The sequence below is a fragment of the Astyanax mexicanus genome, chromosome 2 (assembly GCF_023375975.1).
Source record: "Astyanax mexicanus isolate ESR-SI-001 chromosome 2, AstMex3_surface, whole genome shotgun sequence".
NCBI lineage: Eukaryota > Metazoa > Chordata > Actinopteri > Characiformes > Acestrorhamphidae > Astyanax > Astyanax mexicanus.
This window is the reverse complement of record NC_064409.1, coordinates 6,736,053-6,756,801: the sequence shown is the minus strand read 5'-3', so window position 1 is coordinate 6,756,801 and position 20,749 is coordinate 6,736,053. Positions and strand designations below refer to the sequence as shown.

At 38.4% G+C, this 20,749-nt stretch overlaps 3 protein-coding genes across 5 annotated transcripts in view; 2 read left to right on the top strand and 1 right to left on the bottom strand.

Moving 5' to 3' along the window:
- Nucleotides 1-690: 690 nt before the first annotated feature.
- hspa14 (heat shock protein 14) lies at nucleotides 691-11,657 on the bottom strand. The gene is made up of 14 exons (XM_022671845.2): nucleotides 11,567-11,657; nucleotides 9,284-9,364; nucleotides 8,336-8,418; nucleotides 7,526-7,574; nucleotides 7,249-7,354; nucleotides 7,031-7,121; nucleotides 6,840-6,944; nucleotides 5,595-5,756; nucleotides 5,352-5,507; nucleotides 5,157-5,259; nucleotides 2,609-2,824; nucleotides 2,361-2,510; nucleotides 1,032-1,099; nucleotides 691-931 (listed from the first exon to the last, which is right to left on the bottom strand). The coding sequence occupies exons 1-14, from the start codon at nucleotides 11,621-11,623 to the stop codon at nucleotides 844-846; spliced, it is 1,515 nt and encodes a 504-aa protein (XP_022527566.2). The 5' UTR covers nucleotides 11,624-11,657; the 3' UTR covers nucleotides 691-843.
- An 854-nt stretch (nucleotides 11,658-12,511) lies between these two features.
- Nucleotides 12,512-17,320, top strand: cdnf (cerebral dopamine neurotrophic factor). Its single transcript, XM_007252364.3, has 4 exons — nucleotides 12,512-12,732; nucleotides 14,160-14,287; nucleotides 15,736-15,877; nucleotides 16,859-17,320. The coding sequence occupies exons 1-4, from the start codon at nucleotides 12,654-12,656 to the stop codon at nucleotides 17,047-17,049; spliced, it is 540 nt and encodes a 179-aa protein (XP_007252426.3). The 5' UTR covers nucleotides 12,512-12,653; the 3' UTR covers nucleotides 17,050-17,320.
- Nucleotides 17,321-18,858: 1,538 nt separating this feature from the next.
- The window catches only part of shank3b (SH3 and multiple ankyrin repeat domains 3b), a 38,167-nt gene continuing 36,276 nt past the window's right edge, over nucleotides 18,859-20,749 (top strand). For 2 of the 3 annotated variants that reach the window (XM_049473215.1, XM_049473188.1), the window contains exon 1: nucleotides 19,907-20,185. In XM_049473215.1, coding sequence (XP_049329172.1) covers nucleotides 20,138-20,185 — 48 coding nt within the window. In that variant the 5' untranslated portion in view covers nucleotides 19,907-20,137. Of the gene's footprint in view, nucleotides 18,948-19,906; nucleotides 20,186-20,749 lie in introns of those variants that run through there. The other variant, XM_022671839.2, reaches the window with a different exon arrangement.

The window sequence follows — 20,749 nt, the reverse complement described above, 5'->3', positions numbered from 1 at the left end:
AACTCCTTAAAAGGTTAAAAGGTCAACTCCCTGAGTTACTTTAATTCTGTCAAAGTGTATTCGATGATCACGCATATACACTTAAAATTAGCTGATATTAACTCTCAGGGAGTTTATTCCAAAAAACAGAATTTACTGTATATGCAGTGAAAAAGCACTTATCTGCTCCACTAGGTAGGATTTCCTTGATTTTTATCTTTTTAAAGAAGTGAAATTAAAGCTTGAAACTCACTGCAGCGCTGCATTGAAGTGTAATAGGAAAAATAACAGTGCTCTCGTGTCTGTGCCGGAGTTCCTCTGAGCTCAAACCAGACTCTGTGAGGCGGCCGCGACCAACACTCGCGAGAACTGCGACCTGCTTTCCGACCTTTAGTTCTAACAGTTCTACAAGGACTACTGGTTTATTCTTTACAAACTAACATACAGACACTGGCAGAAGCTGGAAAGAGGCCGAATAATGTCTGTGAAAGCCAGAAAACGAGAAAGAGAAACTAATCCTCCTGAAACATTTATTACACTCTGCAACTGTAGGGGCGCCCATGAGCAAAAAACCTTAATCCTACCTAGTGGAGCTTTAACACATATTACATTTACAGTTATGTTAAAGTACCAGTAATCTAAAAAAAAAAATCCACACTAATCAAGTCGTACAGTTTTTACATTACTGTTCAAAAAACATTAAAACAGATGTTTAATGGAAAAAAAACACTTTATTTAAATGTAAGCACTGAATGAACTGTAGCTTGAGTGAACATGTGATCATTTGTATACCAAGACATTGCTACACACATAAAGCCCACCCGTCACAGATGTTGTGGTTTCTGAGTTACTATAATAGAAAAGTTATGATGCCGCTGCAGCTGCTGCTATAGTAACAGCCTCCGATCTGCCACTGCATTGCTCTGTACAGGTAACATGTAGTGAGCCTTCCCTGAAAAATCAAAACACATCACAAATTATTTTCAGAAAAGGCTGCAGAGACACTGAAGTGACAGTGTTTTAATAACAGTGTATCTACTGTGGAGCTTTACCTTTTCATAGTAACCACTGTGACGATGTCATGCATATCCTCCTTGGGTGGAAGGTCTCTAAGAACAATCTGCAGAAAACAGAGCAAACAGAGGAGATGCTGTTACATACTGTGAAATGTGAGATTTCCATCTTGCTGTTTTTTTAATACACTGCCCGGCAAAAAAAAAAAAAGTTGCACACTAATATTTTGTTGGACTGCCTGTATCTTTAATTGCAGCACACATTCACTGTGGCATTGTTTCAATAAGCTTCAGCAATGTCACAAGATTTATTTTAATTCAGTGTTGCTGGATTAATTTTTTACCAAGATCTTGCAGCAGCATTGATGATGGTAGAGTCTGACCACTGCACAAAGCAGCTCTTCTCCATCCAGCACATCCCAAAGATTCTCAATGAGGTTAAGATCTGGACTCTGTGGTGAACTCTCTCTCAATACATGTGTGAAAATGATGATCTCATGCTCCCTGAACCCTGAACTCTTTCACAATTCCAGCTCCATGAATCCTGACATTGTCATCTTGGAATATTTGATCAAATCCATTAATGGAATAACCTGGTCTATATTCAGTATATTCAGGTAGTCAGCTGACCTCTTTTGATTCTTTCAGCACATACTGTTGCTGAACCTAAACCTGCAGACCAACTGCAGCAACAACCAACCAACCCCACATCATTTACTTACTTAAATCCAGGTGGAGACTTTTTTTGGCCAGGCAGTGCATATTTGTCCACACACATCTTGTGTTAATGGTACCTCATTAAGGAAAACATTTTTAAGCATGAATCCCTAATTACACACTACCCTTTATACAGTGTTCTGTGCAAACATAAAACATATTCTAAAGGAGTTTTTCAATTTTAATTGTTTAGATCAAAATTAGTTGAGTACACCTGTGGTTTGGGACAGACATTGTTGTTTTATTCTATAAACTACAGGCAACATTTCGCCCAAATTCCAAATAAAAATATTGTAATTTAGAGCATTTATTTGCAGAAAATGAGAAATAGCTGAAATAACAAAATAGAGCTTTCAGACCTCAAATAATGCAAAGAATTGATAAAGTTTAGAAATCCATATTTGGTGAAATGCCCCTGGTTGGTTTTTAATCCCAGTTTTCATGAATTTTAGCATATTCTCCTCCACCAGTTTTACACACTTCTTTTGGATAACTTCATGCCACTCTTTGGTGGCTTGTGATCATCCATCTTGCTCTTGATTATATTTCAGAGATTTTCAATTTGGTAAAATCAAATAAACAATTTTTTTTTTTTATGTATTTATACGTGTTGCTGGGGTCTAAGACAGTGTGTGGGTGTAGGTGTCTGACCTGTGCTAGGGGTTTCTTGGCCTGATACAGTTCCAGACACACTGATGCCAAACTGCCAGGACCCTGTAGAGTGTGCTGTCTGCGGGCAGGGAGGGGCGTGCCAGATGGGAACAAAACTGTGAAAATGTCTGCTCCAGATTCATCCACCTCCTGTGAGGCAAAAAACAATACTGTTAGATCCATCAAATTACCCAGCGGAGAGGTTAGGCACACAATGAGGTCATTTCAGGAAGAGATTTCTGGTTTACCTTCACCATTATATCACTGCCACAGCAGTCCACAGTGATTGAGTCCTCATCCAGGACCAGGCTCTCCTTGCCTACCAAGATGCCCGCTTGCATGGCGGCACCCACCGGGATCACCTCATCAGGGGGGATTGAGCATAGCAGCTCTACATCTGTGAACAGATCTTTGATCATCTGCTGCAGTTTTGGAATTCTTGCGGAGCCACCACTTAAAACCACCTGCAATATAAATTAGTGATGTACGAATGAGTGCCAAATGATACTCTATGCAATAATAAAATTACATTTTCATTTTGTTGCAGTAGTGTATTCTTGAAATATTTATTTTTTCCCATTCAGTGATGTGTCATATCACCAAGAGTATCACCCACCCCTAACTGGCAGTATAATTTACCAATGAAGCTACAAAGTAATTACGATAGACTTTAGACCTCCACTGCATTAGCAAATGTTAGCTTTGTAGCTTCAGTGCACAAGTACAGAAGCAAGCACTGGCAACCTCTTGGTTTGGTGCAAGCAGAACATTTTGTGAATTCGATTTTAGTGAAAAATCATTTTTCAAGCAGCCACAAGTAGCAGTTTTATCATAAATAACTGCTTCACATGCCATTTTCCATTTGGCTTCTTATTCTATTTTCCATTCCACTTAAAAGGGTGTCCTTCCATCATTTTTTTATTCATTTAAAAGCGAGATGAACAACAGTTAGAAACGTTTTAAAATAATCACTAATACACTAATACACTAATAATAGTTTTTGCAATGTCATATGTTACTTTTTTAACATGTGTAACAATGCCCTGCTAAATGCAGTTCAGCCACAGACCTAGTCTTGGGGTCTCTGTAAAATGCAAAATCCACCGGAGATCCTATGTAAATCTATAGTTGCTTTAGGATCTTTTGTCTTGATCTATTCATGCATGATATGTAAAAAGCAAGCCACAGGAAAACCGCTTCACTTATTAATAACAACTTAACAATTTATATACCGTATTTTTCGGACTATAAGGCGCACCGTATTATAAGGCGCACGATGAGTGAACGGTCTATTTTTAGTGTTAGTCTATACACAAGGCGCACTGGATTATAAGGCGCACTAAATGAAACTTTATTTATATCAGTAACAATAACTCTGAGCAATAAATCCTTCACAATATCTGTGAAAAATAACAACATCTCTGAGCAATAAATCAACAAGCACAGCAAGTACGTATTACTCCGCGACGCTCCTGACAACGGTAGCCGCAACGCTCCGACAGACCATAATATTATGTTGAAGCACAGCAAGTACCGCATTACTCCGCGAGGCTTCTGACTATAATAGCGTGTTGTGCCGAATTCGGTGAATAAAACGGTTTTAAAACAGAGATAAAGATTGGATAAGTTTCATTTCTGGATGAAGTGATTTCCAGCGCTGTTTGGATATAACTGTGGATTACAGGAGACTGGATTGATGGATTCTCTTTAGTCTGGACGCGTTTTGAAGGTAGGACCTGTGGCTGAGCGCGGGTGTGTGTTCGGGGGGTGGCGGCAGTGACCGGAGGTTACCCCAGGACCCCTTTTATTACTGGAAACATGCGCTCTGACGCAGCTCTAATTCATGAAACATACATCCTACAGTAAAAGCACAGTTCTGGAATCCGGAGAGCCAGACGGTTCGAATGGTGTATGACATGACCGCATTCGATGAAATATGGACGAACGATAAACGCAAATATGAGAGTTATGAATTATTAAAATCATAACCAAGGCATATTTCGCCCTAAATGTTTATTTTCTGAAAGGATATTCCGCTAAATAGGCTAAATAGCTCAAAAGCTTTAAAATGGTATATTGGATGTCTATATTGAACCTGTAACTGTTCATAACTATTCAGAAACACAGCCAGTTATGAAATATTAAATATTTCTGGCCCGCCGGTGGGCCAGCGCGTGTTAAGAGGTTAACTTTACTTAGAAGTGGGCGCTAAAAAGAAACAGTTTGTGCTATTACCCCAGAACGGGTGGAAAGGAAAGTTTACCGGCACCTTGTTCTGGCCACGGAGCTACAGTGGAAACTAGCTACCCTGAGCCACAGCCGAGAGGCAGTACGGCAGTCAAAGGTAACCGCGCGCTAGCCCAAGAGGGGGATCTTTTTCTGGCGTGGGTGAGGAATTCTGCACAACAGAGCGCCGTGTACCACATAAAAATCGAGGTCAGTAAACACAAGCAAAATCCATACACAAGGCGCACTGCATTATAAGGCGCAATGACGATTTTTGGGAAAAAATAAGTATTTTAAGTGCGCCTTATAGCCCGAAAAATACGGTATTTAAAACAATTTTTAATTTGCAAAATAGAAAAAAAAATTGGACTATATTGTTGAGACTCCCACATATAAAGTATGTCTCTGCTTTACTGAAGATATATAGTGCAATCAGTGTTCTGGGCCAAGTGTTGGAAAGACAGAGATCAGAGATGCCACTTTACCCATCATTTAGTGAAGCATCAACATGATTTTGTTTGTTTTGATTTTTATATTGATGTATGCCACTATGCCATATGTGTTCATTACCGTGTTGATGTCTGAAGTGGAGAGGTTGACTCGGTCCAGGAGAACTCTGATTGGTTGGATGCTCTTATTAAACAGACTGGAGCAGATCAACTCAAAGCGAGCCCTGTGAACAAACAAACCAACCACTTAGATCAAAACAATATCTAACTTATGAACAACACTGATTTACAATTACACATAATAACAGTGCATTACCTTGATACATTACAGTCGAAGTCCATGCCATCGTATAGTGAGTCCACAAAGCAGTTGGCACTGCCCAGCGTTGAGAGGCTGTGTTTAGCCATGTCAGCACTATTCATTAGCTTCATCATTGCTCTGGGGTTACTGCTCACATCCTGCTTATACAACCTGTAGACACAAGCATGAGCATCAGTCACCTTACACACATTCAATTACAGACACACACACACCCCTCCATATGAGCAGAATACTGACTTTCTGAACTCAGCAGCCAGATGCTGTGCCAGTGCGTGGGTGAAGCTCTCTCCTCCGATACTGTGGTCAGTGTTTGTGGCGAGGACACGGTACATCCCGCTGTTCACCTCCAAAGCTGTTACACTCAGCGAAGTGCCGCCGAGCTTATAAACCAGAACATGGCTAAAAAAAAAAAAGAGCAGAAGAGTGATAAGCTGGGATTTTATTTTAAAATGTTTGCAAACATATACATTAGTCTAAAACATAGATCAGCCACAACTTTAACATCACTATCAATTAACACCATTAATGACCATCTCTAAGTAGGTGTGTCCAATAAGACTGTTTAAATACTCCAGCAGCACTGCTGTGTCTGATCAACATGTACCAGCGCAACACACCCTACTAACATATGGAACCACAATATCATTGTCACTTAAGAATTATATTATTATGTTACAGGTAAAATTGACCTGTTTTAAAGTTTGTATTATTTATTTATTATTTAATTAGTGTAATCAACATATCGCTCAGGGAGAAAAGAAATAAGAGACCAGTTAAAAATTATGAGTTTCTTTCATTTTACCAAATTGAAAACCTCTGGAATATAATCAAGAGGAAGGCGGAAGATCATAAGCCATCAAACCACCAAACTGAACTGCTTAAATTTTTGCACCAGGAGTGCACACAAAGTTATCCAAAAGCAGTGTGTAAGACTGGTGGAGGAGAACATGATGCCAAGATGCATAAAAACTGTGATTAAAAACCACCAGGGTTATTCCACCAAATATAGATTTTTCTGAACTCTTTAAACTTCATGAATATGAACTACTTTTCTTTGCATTATTTGAGGTCTGAAAGCTCTGCATCTTTTTGTTGCTGTTTCAGCCATTTCTCATTTTCTGCAAATAAATGCTCAAAATGACAATATTTTTATTTTTGAATTTGAGAGAAATGTTGTCCGTAGTTTATAGAATAAAACAACAATGTTAATTTAACTCAAACACATACCTATAAATAGCAAACTGAAGAGGTCTCTTTATTTTTTTTACCAGAGCTGTATAATATAAAATCGGTTCATCTCACATATTTGTTACAGAAGACCAGTGTATTTTAACAAGTATGTTGTTAACAGAATTTATTAGATAAAGACTATGATGAAATCCGCTATTTCAATTTATTGTGATACTATGTATGCGAGAACTGATTCTTTTTTAAAGTTACTAAAAGCCAAATGTGATTAAACTCTGATTAAACTCTCTGCACCTCTTCCCTGTAGGCGAGTCCTGACCAACACCGTAAGCCAGAAGGGCAGCAGAGGGTTCATGTATCAGACGAAGCACATTAAACCCAGCCCCCTCTGCAGCTTTCCTGCAACAAACAATACAACACAATTGATTAATAATATTTCATTAAACAAACATAACATGCTTCCAATATCAATAACTGCACCATACCTCAATGCATTTTTCTGCATCTCCCCAAATTCAAAAGGCACAGTAATAACGGCATCTTTAACATCAGAGCCCAGAGCTGATTGGGCCGTCTCTAGAGAAACAAGACAAATCTCCTTTAGTATGACGGAAATACAGCAAAACATGGAAATACAGCAAAAAAAAAGTCCCAGAGAAACTAATTCCTTCCTGATAGGGCTTTAGGATCCATACTAACTTACCTTTCATTTTGTGGAAGACCAGTTTGGCCACCTCTTCAGGAGACACATACTTGGTTGTCTCTCCAGTGTCGAGTTCATACAAGGGCAAATCCCCTTTGTTGACAATCTTTAAAGTGAAGGAGAGAGCATAATCTATTAATAATTTTAAAGCTTGTGCATTTCTTTACAGGAAAACTACAGTTTTCTTCTGAGAGGTAATCAAGCAGTATTAGAAGAGCCTTGTGCTTCTACTGCTGGTGTTCATGCTTATGTTTATGTCCAGCATAAAGTTACTTACTGTACATTTGCTTTCCTCTCTGTGTGCCTTAGCCTCCGGGTCATCATACCTGAAACAACAAAATAATAGACCAAATGATGAGTTTCTTTGATTTTACCAAATTGAAAACCTCTGGAATATAACCAAGAGGAAGATGGATGATCACAAGCCATCAAACCAAGCTGATCTGCTTGACTTTTTGTACCAGGAGTGGCATTAAATTATCCAAAGCAGTGTGTAAGACTGGTGGAGGATATTTATGTCTAAACTCTTAAAACTAAAGCATTCTTGAGGTCTGAAAGCTCTGCATGTTTGTTATTTCAGCCATTTTCTCAAATAAATGCTCTAAATAACTATAAATCACCTATATATTTGTTCAGTAGTCCACTGGCAGTGTTGCATGCTTAGGGAAGCCTACATTTCTTATTTAGCCATCACTACAATGACTTTTTTACTGCTTCAAGGCCTGTAAAACCTGCATCTCCAAGTCTTTGCTTCACAGCTGAAACTAAGTCTAGTGATTCTGTTATGTGAGCCACCTATCATACAAGCAGATGACACAGGTAACTTCTGATGCTGTTGTACAGGAAGAGTGTCAGACCCCTTCTGTACCAGAGCTTTTATATAAAGAGCAAACTGTCTGAAAACATATTCTTAAATCCACAAGTAATGAGGTAGAGGTGGCTTAGCAGTTAAGAGCACCGAGCCATCGATAAAAAGATTGTGGGTTTAGTACTGAGTACTGTGCATTAAATTATTATTATTTTTAGATGCGGAGGAAGAAAAGGAAATTTTATATAAATATATATAAATATAAGCTGTGATACATACCGTCTGCCAAGGATCTGTTTCACTTTCACTACAGTATTCGCTGCATTTCGTATTCTGCCCTGCTTTGCTGCGATTCCAACAATCTGTAAAAATGCAGATTAAGAAATGAGGCAAGCAGTAAAACCACAAAATACTTAATGCCACAGTATACAAAAAGCGGCAAACATGCTGATATGTTATATTATACTATGCTTGGACCCTTTGCTGCTAATCATATTACACAGCATGTGTATACAAAGTTAGGTAGTAGAGATTAAGATATAAGACAGGGTCTTAGTACATTATTTTGAGGTTTTTATTGTTGTCACTCCATATTATGGACGTATAGCTATACTACCTGCCCAAAAAAAGTCGCTACCTAGATTTAACTTAGTAAATGATGTGGGGTTAATGCTGCACTTGGTTAAGTCTCGGTCAGGTGACTTCCTGAATATACTGAACATGGACCAGGTTATTCCATCAATGGATTTTTTCTTCACTGATGTCACAGGCATATTCAGAGATAACAATGCCAGGATTCATGGGGCTAGAATTGTGAAAAAGGGATTCAGGAAGCATGAGATCATCATTTTCACACATGGATTGAGAGAGAGTTCACCACAGAGTCCAGACCTTAACCCCATTGAGAATCTTTGGGATGTGCTGGATGGAGAAGAGCTGCTTTGTGCAGCGATCAGACTCTACCATCATCAATGCTGCTGCAAGATCTTGGTGAAACATCTATGCAACACTGGATTGAAATGAATCTTGTGACATTGCAGAAGCTTATTAAAACAATGCCACAGTGAATCCATAAAGACGCAATCAAAGATAAAGATGGTCCAACTAAATATTAGAGCGTGTGACCTTTTTTTTAGGTTTTAATAAGTCGTAAACACATTAGGATCTTGTGCCCATGCATCATTAGAATTTCTTTACATGATATCTCAATAGCAGCACTGTATTTACCTGCTCGGTGTCTCTATAAGCCACTACAGCAGGCGTGACTCGGTCTCCTGCATCGTTGGCCACCACATCTGCTCGCCCATCCTGAGAAACAGAGACCAACTTGTTAGCTAAATAGCCAGCTAACCGGTAGCTACTGCAAAGAAAGATCAGCCATGTCAAGCCTAAATAAGCCTTAATAAGCTATTTCTTAAGTGGATATGCGATATCTAGCCCACACCACACTGAAAACCTCGTTCACTACGTTCAGTCTTTCTTCTGGTTAGCTTTAAGGAAAGGGCATCACTACTGTCAGTGAGTGAGATCCCTAAAGCTACACTGATAGCCTGTGTTCTGCCGAGATGTGCTACCCTGTCCAATAGTGCTACCCTAGTGTTTATTTAACCCTTTCAGACCTGAATTATCTCCAGTGGTGGAAAAAATATAAGAATGATGAAGACTCTTAATATTCTACTGTAAAATTTATATAGCCAATAAATCCGATTAACGCAAAAAAATAAAATAAAATAAACCATCCCTAAACAGTAAGGAAACCTGATTAAAATGTGTTATAACTTACAATAATTAAATTACTTAAACAAAAAACGCTGTTACTTTCCCTCAATGGTTCTAGTACTATTTTGTTTTACCAGTTAATTGGCTGGTTCATGGTCTACTCTAATGTAGAACAGCTCTCAGGTAGTGTTTTATACAATAAACAAAACGTTCAAAAATAAAGAAAATACATGATGTCCATTGTAATGTATGGAAGCCCATTCCCGCCACCTAAAAAATAAAAATACTCCAGCAATTTTTTTTATTATTATTAAGTAAATTGCTATCTCAATATTTTGAGATACTAAGTCAATATTTTGAGATACTATCTCAATATTTTGAGATACTAAGTCAATATTTTGAGATACTAAGTCAATATTTTGAGATACTATCTCAATATTTTGAGATACTATCTCAATATTTTGAGATACTATCTCAATATTTTGAGATACTAAGTCAATATTTTGAGATACTAAGTCAATATTTTGAGATACCTTAAATGCTGGCTGAATATACATGCGGCCACCTGTGACCTGGGAATTAGGCCAAAAGTGAGAGCAATAACGTTTTAATTCATATTTAATTTTATTTACATTATATTTCACTCAGAGTTAAACTCTGTCCCTCGCATTGTGTTCTCCCCTTTATTCAGAGCGTTTTCACAGCACTTTGCTTACATGCTGTTTTTTACTGTTAAAATGCGACATCTACAGGCGGCCGCATGAATGTTCAGCCAGCATTTAAGGTGGAACGGAAATCTGAATAAGACACTGGCGAATAAGAAGCTAACTTCAGCCTCGTCCAAGATCCGGAGGCTTATTTTGATATTGTGTGATTCCTCTAAAAGTTCCAATATTTCATGATTTGTGAATCCACGTCTGAAGTAGTCCTCAATGATGGTATCCATTTTGCATCTTTGTCTCACCTGCTTCTGTCTCTGTACAGCCTACTAGTATCTCAAAATATTGAGATAGTATCTCAAAATATTGACTTAGTATCTCAAAATATTGACTTAGTATCTCAAAATATTGAGATAGTATCTCAAAATATTGACTTAGTATCTCAAAATATTGACTTAGTATCTCAAAATATTGAGATAGCAGTTTACTTAATAATAATAAAAAAACATTTTGCTGGATTTTTTTTTTTTTTAGGTGGCGGGAATGGGCTTCCATAGTAATGGATGCATAGTCTGAAAGGGTTAAAAACATAAAAAATACCAGTAAAAGTACCATATTTGAAATTGCTCCCTGTAGAATTCTCGGTGGACTATTTAAAAAGCCTGTAAGTATATCAGGCTACAGTTAAGGGAATAGCAGCCCTATTCCCTTAACTGTAGCCTGATATACTTACATTGGAGCCCGTTTTTTGCATTTTCTATTGTCGTATTACTTCTTTCATTATGTGCTGCCATTTACACATTTGTAGCAAAAACTCAGACAGATAATGGCTTGATTTTGTGGTTGTTTAATGCATCAAAGTACAGTAATTATCATAAAAACACAAAAACATTTTTTTTAAGTGGGTCCGCGCATGCGCACTGATGATAAGTAGCACATATCGACAGCTAGCACAATTCGACGAAACACCTGCGAACTAGCCAGCTAGCCAATTCCACTAGGTACCAGGTTACCTTGTTTTCCAGGCGAAATAAATAAATATGAGCAAGACAAAGTGCCACATGAACGCGTCTGTTTAAAGACCAACAACGAGAAACATTCAGAAAGTAGATAAATGTAAAAACACGTTTACCTTAAACACCGCAACACACGCACATGTGTAACCAAAGTGCACCCCGATCGCAGCCATGTTCACTGTAACTCCCGCCTCCCGGCCACCGGAAACCAACCCGGTAACTTTTTTTTTTTTTGCTTTTTAATTTATGTTAGTGTTTGTTATTCTGTTTATTTAAATGTTTTAAATATACAAATAATAAAAATATTTTTAAATATTCGTTTATTTAATTATATATGTTATGTCACTAATTTAAATTGAGATATCTTTTTAGTTGGTGCAAGGTGATTGGTTCAGTTGCGTGTCAGTCAAAAGCCTGAGTAGTGGGCGGGCCTAGGAGATGCGTTGGGAGCAGAGAGAAAATTGGAAAAAATTATAAAAACAGATTCTAATGATGCCAAATAGACAAAAAAGTAATGAATAGTATAGTAAAGAAGAAATAGGGTTTCTTACATTTTTTTATTTTCTATTTTTTAATTTCAGCCTTTTATAAACAGAATTTCAGGATAAATAAAAAAGTGAGTCTTTTCTCGATTTTCAGATTTTTTCATTTTTGTATCTTGTAACACAAACCTGATGATATAATCCAACATGCAAAATGCAAAAAAATAAAAAATCAGAAAATAAAAAAGATGCATTATTTATTTTTTCCTGAAAATCCGATTGTGAGATGCAGAGATAAAAAAAACTAAATAATAATAATAATAACTAATTTCTCGTACACTGAGTTTTTACATCCAATTTTCTATTTAGGCATTTAGTTCCAAACGGTCAGAAAATTAAAATAATAAACGTCACACTGACCTTTTACATCCAATTTTACATTTTTGCATTTAGCCTGAAACGGTAAAAAAAAAAAAAAAAATAAATAAACTGATAAACGTTACACTGACATAATAGCATGTGGTTTTCGACACAACCAAGATTGACAGCATGCTGAACAAACCAAACACAAGAAGAGGAGCTGCTACACAACCAATGAAGAAGCTGCGCTGAATTTAGAAACAGCTGATGATGGAAGCAGGTGGTCTGCTGGGTTTGGGAGCTGGAGCCCGGACCGAGCAGCAGTAGTGAACCGGTGAACTCGGAATAAACTTTACCCGCCATGTCTTTAACCAACACCGTCGCCGTCCTGTTACTGTCCTGGGGTTTCTGTACAGTTACCGATGCAGAGGAATGTGAAGGTGAGCTGGACTTCTCAAACTTACAGAGCGGTGTAAAAATAGCAGCTCCACAAACATGAACATGTTCCAGAGTTCATTAGGCTTTAAAACCAAGATGTGTCGTTGTTGACACCTGGCATGCATTAACAACCCCAAACATTTAAAGTATACGACATATTTCACCGTGCCATTTCTGTCTCCAGGAAATTACATGTATAAATGTGCACAAAAAATTACTTTAAAATACATTTGATTATGAAACATAGTGTCTTGTACATAGTAAGATATGTAATAATAATAACAATAAATAAAAACTTAAACAACTAATTAAAACACTTTGTTTCCTGTCCCCACTTTCTAACTATAAACATATACAATACCATGAAATGTATTTATTAAAATTGTGTGACTCCAAATCCCATCCATTCTTCAAAAATATTTTTTCATAATAAATCAATTCTTAGATCTTATTTGTTTATTTTTAAAATACAAATTTTGGAAAAATCACTAGAATGTGCTCAGTGTCCTTATGCTATTAGCATAGCAGCCATTTAGCTATTTGTCATGTTTTTGCTCATTATACATTATTGAAGTAGATCTTAACTATTAAAGTAACAGGACTGAGTGCCAGTAACAGGAATGAGTGCCAGTAACAGGAGTTAGTGCCATAAACAAGAATGAGTTCCAGTGACAGGAGTGAGTTCCAGTAACAGGTGTGTCAGTAACAAGAGTGAGTGCTAGTAACAGGAGTGAGTTCCAGTAACAAGAGTGAGTATTGTTCCTTGGTTTATTGATTTATCATCATTTATCTATTTGTTTAATAAATTGCATGAGAATACATTTGATCAATTTCAGGTTTGGGTCTTCTTGAAAACATAACAATAGCTTTGCATATTTTAGAAAAATACAATTTGCATACATATATAGTGATTTTTTTGTCATAAATATTAATTATTTGAACATGCAGCCAACCAGTTCTTTATATACAATTTTTTAAGAGAAAATCAATGATTAGTGGGCTTTAAACATGCTTTTTAAGTGTCACATGAGTTTTGGTAACAGGAATGAGAAAAAATCTAATCGTCTTTGGTTGTAACCTTGTACAAAAATAAGTAAAGCTGCCTGAGATTGACAAGTACATGTTTTGAATAATTAATTATAAGTTAATTAATAGTTAATTAATAAAGCATTATTAGATTCAGAGTTTTTCTGGAGCTGTATATATTTTATTAATACATATATTACCTCTATACTTAATCATACTGTAACCACAGCATCATTTGCCACCTCCATGCTCTCTATACCTGTACTCTGCACAATAACTGTAAAGTTAATCTGATTTTACCTAATCTAATCTGGTGACAGTTTCAGAATTTTTTATCTGTGTGTGTGTGTGTGTGTGTGTGTGTGTGTGTGTGTGTGTGTGTGTGTGTGTGAATTCTATGCAGTGTGTGTGGGGTTTTTGGAGCGCCTCTACAAGTCTCTGGTGGCCACTCATAGGGAGCTGTCCTCAGCATTCGTGGAGGAAGAGCTTATGAAAGCATGTGCTGAAGCAACAGGGAAGGAGAACCGGCTTGTAAGAGCACATACACACACACACACACATACACACACATTTCACTAAAATACACTCTCTGATACAGAAGGCATACACTAATTATACAATTTAGCATTTTTTTCTGGATGCATTTGAAGGCTCTTCTTTTATTAGTGAATAATTTGCCAACAACATACAAAGTACAAATCTGTGTAATTTTTTTATATTTTTCTTCTCTGTTTACAACATTTAATCAATGCTGGCAAACCTTTAGTCAACTGTTCACACTATAATTAGGTATCTTTGATGCAACTTCTGTCCCAGAACTGTGCCAATTAATCAGCTGTGTTCCCATCCCCATAACTGTATCAATGAACTAGCTCTGTCTCTCCATCCCCATAACACTTTCAATGAACCAGGTCTGTCTCCATATCCCTATAACTCTCTATAACAGTCAAACAATTATGTCTCCTTATTACCATAATCCTGCCAATTATCCAGACCCACTTTAAAAAAGGATGTGAACAACATTGTGTTGCAGGGGAATAGTGGAAAATTATTTTTTACAGGTTTCATTCCATCGTTTTTTATTCATTTTAAAATGTCTAGTTGTGGACTTTAGTATGAATTAATGCCATGCCATGCTGGTTTTTGTGAAAGAAAGTGCTCCAGTGATCCGGTATAACTCTGCTTTAGTCCGGAGGAGGGGTGGGGTTGGAGAAACGATAGGATTTCGGCTTTTGCTCATTTATATTAATATACGCGCACACATATCGCCTCTGATTGGCTAACAGCACTGCTAGGCAGCGAGTAGAATAACAGTAATAACAGTATTTGCAATGTCATATGTTACTTTACAACATGTGTAATGCCCTGGTAATTGCAGTTCAGCCACTGACCCAGTCTAAGGGTCTCTGAAAAATGCTAAATCCACCGGAGATCCTACGTAAACCTATAGTTACACACAGAGGTGGGTAGTCCAGGTCCAGAAAGTAAAAATCCTCCTACCTCTCATCTCAGTTGTACTTCACTGGTGGTGTTCCATAGACAAATTTTAATCATTTGTTCCTTAGCTCTGAATTACTGGGTTACGCTGTTAGCTCCTATCTGACTAGACGTGTCTGGCTATGTGACTTCAGTGCTGCCTATGGGCAATCGCGAGCCAATGTGGGCGGGGCCATGAATACTAATTTACGGGTTGACATAGACACAGTGCTTTTCCTGATCGACTTGTTTTTCTGAATATTTTCTTTTACTAGCTACTGCAGACATTGGAGGTTGAGGAAGAGTTTCATGTGCAGCATCATATACAACTCATACTATTTTACAAATAACAAAAAAAGTGCATTTTAGAGGAAGGACACCTTTAAAAAACGCCAAAGATTAAAAAAAAAAAAGCTGTTCAGAGATGTTACTGTTATTGGTAACATCAGCTAAAGCAAAACATTCAGCTTCATGTCACTCACTCTCTGTCTCATATGTGACAGTGTTATTACCTTGGAGCCTCAAGTGATGCAGCTGCCAAAGTGACAGGAGAGGTGAGTCGCCCCCTCAGTGCCCATGTCCCGGTGCAGAAGATCTGCCAGCGCCTGCAGCACAGAGACCAGCAGATCTGTGAGCTACGATACGGTAAATCCTTTCACCCCTACCCATTCCCATTTATGGTCTTTATGGCTGGATACAGTAGTTTAGACCGATTGCAAGACAAGCCCACATTAGATTGAAAAGAAGTGTAACTGAACTCATAAGCTCATAAGAAGGGAATTCTTCTTCTTGTTAGCTTCTGCGGTTATATATACCTTTTGTGTAATAAATAAAAGGAGTTCCTTTTCATGACTCCTTTTATCATCAGCACAGATTTCGTGACCTTGAGCTTTACAAATAGTTTCAGAAGGTCTGTACTGTACTTTGTTTTCTTACTGGAAGTGCTTCAGGTTCTTTTGATTTTATTAATTGTGTTATAAGCATGTATTCATTTATGATTAACAGAGGGAGGTAATACAGCTCTGGATGAAATCAAGAGATCACTTCAGTTTCTGATTCAGTTTCTCTGATTTTGTTTGATTATTTATAGGTTTATGTTTGAGTAAAATTAACATTGCTGTTTTATTCTATAAACTACAGACAACATTTCTCCCAATTTCCAAATAAAAAAATTGTCATTTAGAGCATTTATTTGCAGAAAATGAGAAATGACTGAAATACCAAAAAAGATGCAGAGCTTTCAGATCTTAAATAATGCAAAGAAAACAAGTTCATATTCATAAAGTTTTATGAAGTTTTAAAAGTTCAGAAATCAATATTTGGTTTTCATGCGTCTTGGCATTTTCTCCTTCACCAGTCCTTCACATTGCTTTTGAATAACAATATTAACATACCAATCACTGACATATACTCGTAGGGTTTCCTGAATCCTCTCTAACAGTGCTCTTATCAATTGCAGCTAATGTGATGTACCTGATTCTAATCTTATGCATTTTAAATGATCATAAATGTAGGGGTTTCCTCGCAACAAAATGTCATTTCTACTAACTACATTTTACAAAATTTGACTGAAAATTAACTTTCCAATAAACCTGTATTCACACCTCTTCATGTAATGTGTTCTAGAGCAACAGGTGCTGGACTGGAGCCGTGAGGCACTGTCAAAGATGCGGGTCCTGGAGCTTAAGAGGGTGCTGGCTTCGTGGGGAGAGGAATGCCGGGCATGCCTGGAAAAGAGCGACCTTATAGATCTCATCCAGGAGGTGGCCCCCAAACACAACACAGCACAGCCTAGGACGCATTTGGATGAGCTATGAGAGCCCCCTCGTGCAGCTCCGTGCTGGAGACATATATAAGTGCTGAGATGAAAGGGGGACACTTTAGTCGGCTGCTGTTACATGTTCTTAAGGTGTTTAGCTGATTTTTGATATACTGTGATCTGAAGATGCTATTATTGGTGTACGAAATTAGTGGTTTTATTATTGATCTCAAGAACATAGGCAGGATCCTTTTTTTTTGGAAGCTTTAAATGGTTCTGTGACCCACATTTTCATTTGGAATAAACGGAGAAGACCTCCTGTACATTTATACCCATGTCCGCTGTGCTACTATTCGTCTGGGGGTTTGTGTGGTTAGTGTGGTGTTGTATGCGTTATAGAGCATGTGTGAGTAGAAATGACAATTGCATGTGTCACACTGGGGATACTGACAGTTGTATTGTTGTGATCGAAATATCAGACACACACACATGCACACACAGTGGCATACTGCTGATGTTTACATTTAGTGGGTTGCCATGGTGATGATTAGATAGTTGATTTCCTATTTCTGCTGATCCGCCCATTTCTGATTACAAAGTTTCTATGTCATTAAGCGCAGTACCGATACGTTAAAATTAAAAGTGCTAGTGAGAATAAGGTGCAGAGATATGTAACATACTGTAACATATACAGCTCTGGATAAAAAAAAATACGAGACCACTTAAAAACAAGTTTTTAGCAAGCCATCAAACCAAGCTGAACTGCTTAAATCTTTGCACCAGGAGTAAAGACATAAAGTTATCCAAAAGCAGTGTGTAAGACTGGTGAAGGAGAACATGCTAAGATGCATGAAAACTCTGATTTACAAACCAGGGTTATTCCACCAAATATTGATTTCTGAACTCTTAAAACTTTATGAATATGAACTTGTATGAATATGAACAGGCTGATGTTTACATTTAGTGGGTTGCCATGGTGATGATTAGATATTTGATTTCCTATTTCTGCTATTCCACCTATTTCTGCTGACAAAGTTTCTATGTCACTAAGTCAGTCAGTCACATCATTACTGCTGCTTACCACTAACCTCTCTCTTTCTTTCTCTATCCTTCTTTCTCTCTCTCTCTCTCTCTCTCTTACACACACATTCTCTCTCTTCATCTTTACTTTTCTGCCCTCATCTTTCTCATTCATCCCCCCCTCTTCTTTTGACCAGTTGCTTTTCTCTCTTATTATAGCTGTTGAGAGAGTGAGAAGGAGGGAGCGAGAGAGAGAGAGAGAGAGAGATGGAGCAAAAAAAAGAGATGCAGGCCTTGCCCACGCAGTGGAGTGGGAGACTGAGTATGCCTCTCTCTATCTTTCTATTTTTCTGTCTCTGTTGCTCTCTCTCTCTTTCTCCCTCTCTCTCCCTTTTCCCTAGCTCTCTCTTTCTCTCTCTCTCTCTCTCTCTCTAGCTGAACAAGCACACACAGACACACACACTCACACAGCTAGTCAGTGTATCATGCTTGCACTGTGTGGGCTGAGCTGAGCATTCCTGTCATACAGTAACAGTCTTTCTGCCTCCGCACTCTCTCTCTCTCTCTCTCCCTCTCCCTCTCTCTCCCTCCCTGTCTTTTTCTCTCTCTTTCTCTCTCTCTCTCTATCTCTCACTCTTTTTATTTCTTTGCTCTCTCTCTCTCTCTCTCTCTCTCTCTCTCTCCTTCTTTCTCTCTGTCTCTCTCCATCTTTCTCTCTCTCTCAATCTCCCTCCCTTTCTCTCCATTCCCCTCTCTCTCTCTTTTGCATCCACACATACACTACAAATACATACACACACACACACACAGATACATACACACTTACATGCACACACGCATGCATACACACACACACACATATACTTACACAGAGCAGAGACGGATTCTCGGAGAGGAAGCCGAGATGGTATGCAATGAGAGTCCTGGTAATATAGGGTAAGTTTTTCTGCACTTTGACTGATTTTAGACTGATTTCTAAGTTGCTTGTAGGCAGGAGGTGTGTGTTTGTGTGAATGGAAAGATTTTGTGGATGTGATGATGCTCTTTAGGACGAATTTTTCAGCGCATACACGTTAAGTGGGTGTACACTGCCACATTATTCAATGAGAGATTATGAGACACTCTTACCCAGAAGCCACTGTGTGTGTGTGTGTTTGTGATTGTGTGTTTGTGTGTGGGTCTTCTAAATAGATTTTCAGTTCTTGTGGCGAAGGCGCCAATCTTGTTAAAGGTTTGTTAGATATCCCTGCCGGCGTGAATGAATTTTACATGTTGGGGCTGTGTGTTGGCAGCATTTATCATGGTACAACACACTAACACACACACACACACACACACACATACACACACACACACTTACACTCCTGTGCTCTTCAGCTTCATTACCTTCAGCTACCTTGTGTCTTCCTGAATTCTGTCGTGACTGAGGCCAATCCTCACAGCCCCAACGCCTACACACTCAACAGTCACTCTCCCCCTTTCCTATCCTTCCCCTCTCTCTCTTTCTCTCTCTCTCTCTCATTCTCTCCCCTTTTCTCGCTCTCTTTCTCTCTCTCTCCCTTACAATCTCTCACACCACTCTCTCCTCCCACTCTCTCCTCTCACTCTCTGTCCCCTTGTCTCCCTCTCTCTTTCTCTCTCTCTTTCATTCTCTCCCTCTCCCTCTTTTTCTTCATCCCCCCATCCTTTCTCCCCGACCACCCCCACTTTCAAGCATCTTCTCCATGCGTTCTCTCATCCAGCCTTCTGCATCTCAGTTGCCTGCGTTCGCTCCACGCACATCACCCTTTAAAAGAGAGATAGATACATAGAGAGAGAGAGAAAGAGACAGAGACACAGGGAGAGAGAGAGAGAGAGAGAGAGAGAGAGAGAGAGAGAGAGAGAGAGAGAGAGAGAGAAAAAAAAAAAAGCAAGGCAAAGTTTCCCAGCTAACCATTTTTTCTCCCCGGTTGCCATAGCAATGAGCGAGCACTTGGAGAGGTGCGGCGGTATTGGGATGCAGTGACAGCACTTTGCTAGCATGTGAATTCACACGCACCGCGAGTGATGGAGGTTCTCCGCGCGCTGAGGTGAGACGCGCACGCCCACGCGCGCTCACAGCCCTTCCACAGCGCAAACCACTCTACATGGGCGTGTTAAAGGGGACACAAATTAAAGGAGCCCAGCTTCGGAGTGTGAGTAGGAGGGAGAAAATAGGGGGTTGAGAGAGAGGGCGTGAGTGTGTGTGTGTGTTTGTCGGCGTGGGCGTGAATGTGTGTGTGTGAAAAAGCGCTTTAGTTGTAGTGACTTGAAAATTTCAGATGTGTCGTTTTGAGGATGGTATATGTCTGTGTGTACATATATTTATATATATTATGGGGAGAGCCCCCAAAATCTTCAAGCTTATTATATTTATATTATTCAGTTACAGCTCCAAATTCTTTTTACAGCAGTTACTAATAATTGGATGACTTGTGTAAAACTGTGTAAGCTATGCAATTTTATGTGTGAAAAATTAAGCAATTGAGTGTTGCAATGAGTTGAACAAGTCATAAAATTAAAATGAATCATCTAAATGAACAGATTTTGCAGGACAATTGCATTGTAATGTCCTGAAGGCCCTGATATTCTCCTTTAAAATGAGGGAGACAAGCAATACAATGAGTGAATGAAATTGGCTTCAGGGCTTGTGAGTACTCTCCTAAAACACTTTTTTTAAAACAGGTGATATAGCACCTGGTGTTGACAGGTGCAGTAAT